This window comes from Leptonychotes weddellii, chromosome 16 (assembly GCF_054177405.1).
Source record: "Leptonychotes weddellii isolate Sample4059 chromosome 16, ASM5417740v2, whole genome shotgun sequence".
NCBI classification, from domain to species: Eukaryota; Metazoa; Chordata; class Mammalia; order Carnivora; family Phocidae; genus Leptonychotes; species Leptonychotes weddellii.
In genome coordinates, this window is record NC_138384.1 from 25,882,715 (window position 1) to 25,890,439 (window position 7,725).

General features: G+C 54.8%; 1 protein-coding gene across 1 annotated transcript in view; it reads right to left on the reverse strand.

Moving 5' to 3' along the window:
• SLC6A2 (solute carrier family 6 member 2) overlaps positions 1-7,725 on the reverse strand; it is a 46,832-nt gene that overhangs the window by 11,000 nt on the left and 28,107 nt on the right. The window contains exons 5-7 of the mRNA XM_081806582.1: positions 3,629-3,763; positions 1,822-1,925; positions 572-696 (exon numbers count right to left, since the gene is read on the reverse strand). Coding sequence (XP_081662708.1) covers positions 572-696; positions 1,822-1,925; positions 3,629-3,763 — 364 coding nt within the window. The remainder of the gene's footprint in view (positions 1-571; positions 697-1,821; positions 1,926-3,628; positions 3,764-7,725) is intronic.

Genomic DNA, 7,725 nt, shown 5'->3' on the forward strand with positions numbered 1-7,725 from the left:
GGGGGAAATCGGAGGGGTGGACGAACCATGAGAGATGATGGACTCTGAAAAACAAACTGAGGGTTCTGGGGGGGAGGGGGGTGGGAGGATGGGTTGGCCTGGTGGTGGGTATTGAGGAGGGCACGTTCTGCATGGAGCACTGGGTGTTGTGCACGAACAATGAATCATGGAACACTTCATCTAGAACTAATGATGTAATGTATGGGGATTAACATAAGAATAAAAAAAAAAAAAAGGGGGCCGACTCACACTAGCCTCACAGCACCGTGAGAACTAATGAGGGTATGTCAAGTGCTCAGCCCGGGGCTCCGCGATCGGTCCCGCCTAGGCCGACTCACGGGAAGGGGTCACCGCCCGCGCCAGCCTCTCAGAGTCTGAAACGGTCTCCCGTGAGTACTGGCAGGAGCCAGGACGGCCGGGAACGCCCACCGACGGCCTCAGAGAAAGCCCGTGATCCGGACGGTGTGGAAGTTTCCAGGTCCAGCCCTCTGGTCCCCACAGCCACCCACAGGAAAGCCGCCGGCCAGGGGCGCGCTGGCTTTCTCAGCCCCTCTCGTGTCTGCCCACCCACCTTCAGTGGCCACGTCCTCAATGTTGACCTTGTGTTCGTGGGCCATGTAACCGAGGATGGAAAAGATGGCAAAGCCGGAGACGAAGCTGGTGACACAGTTGATGGTGCTGGTGAGCAGGGCATCCCTGGGGGCGAGGAGAGCCATGCGGTCAAGTGGCCGGACTCCCCGACCCTGCTCCCCAAGCCCTGCACCGTCTACGGAGGCGCTACTTCCAACACCCGCCCCCTGCTGCCACGGGGACCCCAGTGCCCCGCTGGGCCAGGACCACTTTGAGATCAGGAGCTGGTGTCCAGCTCTTGTCGGGGAATCACATGACCAGCCTCCCTCTTCAGCCAACTGCCCGTAGCTCCCGACTGCTTCTCAGCTTCGCACCCAGGCCTTCGAGAGCTTTGTTGAGATGACCCAACCTTCCTTCCTGGCCTCCTTTCCACGACTCCCCAACACACAGTCTCGGAACAAACCAGACCAGTCAGCCTGCTGGCCCACCGATGCGCCACCTCCCCGGCTCCGCTCAGGCTCATCCCCACCATGCGCGCCTTCCGCTCTGCGTCCACCCGTCACAGCCTCAACGATCCTCCAAGGCTCCCCTCAAACTCCCCTCCCTGCTCTTGCTGGCCGCCCCACTTCCCCGGCCTGCCGCCCTGGCACGTGCCCATCCCCGTCTGCCGCGTATTAGAGGGGGTGGGATTCTGTCTGACGGGAGCGGGCCCCAGGCGTGCCCCCGTCTGAAGGCCTCACAGCCTGGGCCCACGGGAGGAAGCGTCAGATGCTGAGCAAGACCCGAGCTACAACGTGGTCTTCTGACTGCTGCCCTGTGCAGACCCCTCAGTCCACCCTGCGGTCTCACCTCTGACTCTGCCAGGCCCTCACCTCTCATGCGACCAGCCCTTGTCTGTCTGGGCATCAGATGGACAGACAGACAATGCCGTCTGCTCTCGAAAGCCACACAGCACTCCTCTGCACCAGCTACCTGTCCCCATGACCTCCCGGCGCTGGGGGCCTTGACCTTCCCAGGTGAGGACCTCACGTGTTTAAGAGGTGTCCTGCATTGAGATGCATTCATTAGGAGGCCCCCACGTCAGAGTCCATTGAACACCCCCTCTGGAGTTCACGGAAGTCCACTCTGCCTCATTTCACAGAGGGAGAAACCCAAGAGTTGACTTGCCCCAGACCAGAACCCTCTCTCCCATCCCTGCAGGGGTCGGTCTCCAGGATCTAGAGCTTTCCAGAGCCCTGACAAGGATCTTACCTGTAGCAGTTGTTGTCAAATTTGTTGTAACTGGCAAACGCAATCAGGACTCCAAATCCAGCCCCCAAGGAAAAAAAGATCTGAGTTGCCGCATCGATCCATACCTGAAACGGGCAGACAAGAGCCATCACGCTCTGCATCCTAGAGAATGGGAAGGCTGCTCTGGGAGGGCACGGGAGCCCCACGGATGTCTGAGACCCGAGGAAGCGAGGTCTGACCCGGCGACGGGCAGCCACGCAACTCCTCCCCATGGGCCTGGACGAAGCTTTGGTGGAGAGAGACTGTGGCCCCTCTAGCAGCTCCTGGCTCTGGTGACCACGAACGAGCTCAGCCTGGACGAACTCACGGGCTCAGTCTGATGTCGAGATTTTCAAAGGAAGTTACTAAACTCATGGTGCTAGGCTCGAATGTGGATGGAGTGAGGGCAGAGGGTAGGACCATTTCAGGAGTTACACAGACAGCATCTTCAGAAAAGGGACAAGGATTCCTAGCAGCTTCCACCAGCCCACAGACAGTGCTGACTCCTGGGGGGGAGGGCACTGGGGTTACTTATTCCATCTTTTGGGTGATGAAAGCACGTGGTTGGAAGCCCAGAGATCTGAGCACCCACCCCCCACAAAACAATTTCTAGCACTAGTCAATTTCACCTGTCTGCACATCTGCACAGGGCGGGGTTGGGGGGGGGGAGACAGATACATCCAGCCCACTTGGACCGAAAGCCCCATGCCAGTGGGATTTTCGAGTTTTCCGGCACCTCGCTCATGTTATCCTAGGCTTCCCTTACTCTGCGAGCACAGGTTGGAACAAGAGAAGCAATCCGATGGAGGAGGATAGGTCTGCTCCCTGAGACATCACACGGGCTCAGTTTCTACTCGTCGGAAAGACAGGATATTTGAGCAGGTGGAGAACAAATAGAACTCTGACTTATTTCACAATTTACGAGATTGGTGTGAGTCCTAAGCTCTGTTAGCTTTCTGACAGTTACTAAGGAAACAGGTTTTCCCCTTGGTTATTGGGCTATAACACTGTGGTGTGTTGGGACATTGTAATTATAGGAGGTGTGTCCTGGGACGCGTCCCTCCTAAGCCTATGTTGCTCCCGCCTGTGGGGGTTACTGTGGGTTCAGAGAGTGTGAAGAAGCCTTTGGGAAGAGTGAGGGGAAATGCTGAGGTGTCGGCATGGACGCGGGCTTCAGGGAGGAGGCAGAAATGATCTCGGCCATGGTTGGAAGATGCTCAAGGCACCGGGTACCTCCAAGGCTGTCTCTGCTCCCAACCTCGTCCCACTACCTTGGGCTCCACTCCCCATTCACCCCACCTTCATTTAGTCTGTGCCTCTGGGCAGGACAGTGAGCTGGAGGAGGCGTGGCGAGCATGGGGCGGTCAGCAGGGTCCAGATCGCCCTGCGCCTCCCGCCGCTGCTTCTGCCCACATCAAGCGATGGCAGCCGAGGGTGAGGCTGGGGACCAGAGCGTGGAATTAGGGCTGGGGTGGCTGGGGTGGGGGGGAGCTAGGAGGCCATGGCCGGTACCAGGACTCAGGACAGAGTACTGCTCCCTTCGGAAAGAGGGGTCTGCAGAGGACACCACGCAGAGCCACAGAATCCTGGGCCATCCGAGCTGGGGGACTGCCCGGTGCAAAGCAAATGGGCGTCAGTCAGACGGAGAAGCGGCAGCCTGGGGACGGATCTGTCCTCCGTCCTACGCCGCAGATTTGTGGCGGGGCTGGGACCAGATTTCCTACCACCGCTCGCCCCGAAAACCCTCCCCAACCCTGGCGCGAGGGCGGGCGGTCCCCTGGGCACTGACCGTGGCCTCTTTTAGGCGGTAGAAGTCGATGTGCAGGTAGGCGTTGATACCGTTGGAGGCGCCGGGCAGCGTGACGCCGTGGACCAGGAGCACGAAGAGCACGAGGTAGGGCAGCGTGGCCGTGATCCACACCACCTGGCAGTGCACGGGGGCGGGCCAGTGGGGTCAGGCCCTCGCCCAGGGACCCAGGCACGCCCTCCCCAAACCTTCCTGTACGCCGGGCGCGTGCCCCAAGTTCCATCTCTAGGCCAGGCCACTCCCCCGAGCAGCCCGGAACCAGGTGGGAGGGTCCGGACGCACACGGAGGTGGCACAGCCCCGGGAGTGAAGGGCAGCCAGGGCAGAGAGAGGTTCTCATGGCTCCCAACACCTCTTCTATGAGCCACCTCTACTGATCCCTTCAAGTTGCCCCAGGGAAGATCTAAGCACACCCACCTTCATGCTCTCCACCCTCATTCCCTCCCCTTCATGCTCTCCATCCCCTTCGTCCCCCCTTCCTCGTCTCTCCACCTCCTCTACCTTCCTGCAAACAGAGCCTCCCAACTCATTGCCCAAGAAGGAATTCATTGTCCAAGAAGGGACGTGGTGGGGCAGGAAGCAGAATCTCCTGCTGTTCTTTATCACGGGTCGGATTTAGGACAAAGACAAACTGTCTCGTCCAGAAACCCAGACAGAAAGAGATTATCCCCAGACTAAAAAGCGACATTTCTCTCACCCCCTTGCCCAAGGTGGAAGAACAGAGACCAAAAGTAGGGAGAGAGGAAGGTTGTATGGGCTTCCTCCCTGTCCCTTCTTACGCCTGACACATTAGAGTACTCTGTGCAACGTTATAGTTTCCAATGTCGAAGTCCACATCCTATTCTTGGGGTTTCTAATTGAGTCGGTCCATAGTGGGGCCTGCACTTCAGTATATTTTGAAAGCTTCCCCCCTCCCTGGGTGATGCAAATGTGCAGTCAAGGTTCAACATCACTTCTCTAGGCAGGTGTAGCCATGGAGAGCCTTGCAGAAAGGAGACTGTGCCTCCAGCAAAAAATCTGCTCAGCGCTGGGTTAGCCAGACCCAAGAAGACTCAGCTAAAACTTAAGGACCAGAGGGTCCCTCCTCCCAAAGCCCTGGCACTATGCAGCCTCTAGAATCTTCACACATCCCTGGGGAGAATTTGGAAGCCCTGAAACATGACTAAGGGTAAAGTTCTTCGCTGGCCTAGAAAGAGATGCACTCAATGCAAAAAATGAAATGTGAAAAACGAAGTTCTGTTTTCCATACCTACATGGAAGGACTGGGATTTATGCTTCTTGTTCGTCCTTCCCATTAAACCAGGGAGGGCTCCTTGGAAGCAAAACCCCTATATTTTTCAAACTTGTACCATGCACACGGCATACATAAGTGCTTAAAAATATTTGTTGGATAGAGGGATAGATGATTGGACAGTTGTATAGATGAATGATCAGGTGGATGGATGGATGGATGGATGGATGGATGGATGGATGATTGGACAGTTACAAAGATGAATGATTGGATAGATAGATGGATGGATGATTGGACAGTTGTATAGATAAATGATTGGATGGATGGATGACTGGATGGTTGGATATATAGTTGGGTAGATAGTTAAATGGTAGATGCGTGGATGGGTAAGTAAATTGCTGAGTATATGGATGGGTAGACAGATGAGTGAGCCAGTGATAATGCTGAGGGTTAGTGAATGACCAAGTTAGTCCAAGAACAAATGAAAGAATGAGCAAGTGAATGAATGAGCAAATGAGTCAGGGAGTAATCCAATGCATCAATGGTTGGTCATGTCTTCTGAGGGAATCAGAAGAGGAATCAGGCTCCTCTGTTTCATGTTATCCAGTTGTTCCTCCATCATTCCCTTGTACTATGTGGGAGGGGGTGGAGTCTTTGTGGATCTGTTTTCTTTTAGAAGTGCAGGAACAGGAGGACAAATTGCCAGAAACAAGGAGGAAAACAGGCCTTGGAAATTGAAGCCATTGCATCTGGTTGGTTGGCCCCACATTAATCCTGGATTTATTCTCCCAAACGGGGACAAACGGTTCTAACTCTTTGGTGACAGGCACGGGAGGAGCCCTCATATATCTTTGTATTGGGTCCAAACTGCTGTGTTCCCCTTACAACTCATGTCACCGGCTGCAGACCCAATGGCTAGTCTAGCAGGCCAGGTGAGACCATACTCCACCCATCAGAAAGCATCCTCAGGTTTGACTCCAAAGAATCTCTGTGGGGGTCTGCGGGCAGCACTTGTTAGTCATGTCTGAGGCTCCAAACTCAAACCAATGGCTGATAATTAGAACTTTCTAATGAATAGAGCTCTCTAAAGAGAGAATGAGCTTCCCAGGGAGATGGGGAGACAGTGAGGTCCCCGTCACTGAAGGTGTGCAGATCTAGCCAGAGATCCAGGCATTAGGCAAAGGATTGCCTAGATCAAGGTGAGGCCCATGGCCCAGAGACATCAGCATCACCTAGGAGCTTGTCAGAAATGCAAATTCCTGCCCCACCCCCATGGAATCAGACTCTCAAGGAGAGACCCAGCAATACTGAGTTTTGACAAGGCTTCCATGTGATTCTTACGTGCATTAAAGGTTGAGAAGCACTGCTCGGGGTCACCACTAAGGTCTACTCTGACACAGATATGACAAATGTCCGTGCTTTATCACTACAAAACTGCATTGGTTTAACCTCTAATGATTCAGAATGTGTGATCCTCCAAACTGGGTTTTAGGGACATTTACACAAATAACGAAGACATACAAGATTTGTGGGGTGAGGGGTACATACTGATGTTACGTTAAAAAAACCACCAAGCTGTAAATATTTTAGCATCTTCATTGCTCATATGCAGATGATATTCTTCACTGTAACGGGGTCTGATTAAGTCACTAAACAAGGCAGACCAGCTTGTACTGAACCATTTGTGGGAAGACTTGGGTAGAATTAGGACGTGAAACTCACAAGGCACAAAATGACCTTTCAATTCAAAAATTCTAAAATTCGGGTGTTTTTTTTTTAATTGGTCCAGGTTTCTCCCCAACCCCACCACTCTTTGCCAGAATCTGAGAGGTGGTCTGTCTTTTCCCATCCCCCAAACAGCCCAGGACCTGGCCGTGCCCCCGGCAGAACATGGTGGCCGCCCCCAGCCAGTTCTGTTGTCTTGATTTATCTTCAGGCAGAGGGGAGCCTGAGCCTTCTGAAGATTTAGTCCAATAAGTAAACAGAGCGGGTAGGAGCTGGGCCCGCCCCTCCCCACAGCTGCACCGAGCGGCAGCAGAGTCTGCAAGCCTCTGAGGTGGGGACGGAGCACTGGAAGGGGCGCTGAGGAAGGAGTCAAAGGCAGGACGAGGATCATTTATTGAGCAATTTCCATCTGCCAGCCCTGCACCAAGGACCTCTCCTCCATCCTCCCAGTAGCCCTGGAGGTTGGCAAGATTATTAACTGCCCTCAGTAGGGAGCAGCCTTAATTCCAAGGTCACCCAGCAGGAAATAGTAGCGCCTGGACTCCAACCAGGTGCTCTGGCCACAAAGCCATGTTCTTAATCACTCACTCCACCGAGATCTGGGAGCCAAGGCCAAGTCCTAGTTGTGCTCGAGACTGTGGTGACACCCTGTCCCCCTCCAGGCCTCGGCCTCCCCATGTGTACGAGCAGAGTGGAGTAGATGGCCTCTGTGTGCCTTCTGGTCTGACATTTAGGGACTCGGTGACTGGGCTCATCCTCTAAGAGCCAAGTTCAGCCAAGGACTCCAGAGATGGGGGAGGCAGGCAGGACTCCAGGACTGCAAGCCTCAGTGCACATGCTGCCCAACTGACTCCCTGGGGGCTAACTCCCCACTCAAACCTCCACCCTCTGCCCTGAGGTGGTCAATGGGCCAAGGTCAGAGTGTGCAGTGTGGGGTCACCCCTTTCCCTGATTCAGACTCTGCCCCGCCATCCCCCGCCCCCCCCCCCCCCCCAGTTGCCGCAGTGGAGTCACATCTCCTCCCAGGCACAGAGCCTTCACTTGCCAAGACGGGAAGTGTGAACATTTGCAATTCATTTTAGGCTGCTCTGTGGCTGCAGAAGCCTGCTAAGAAAAGCCCTGTC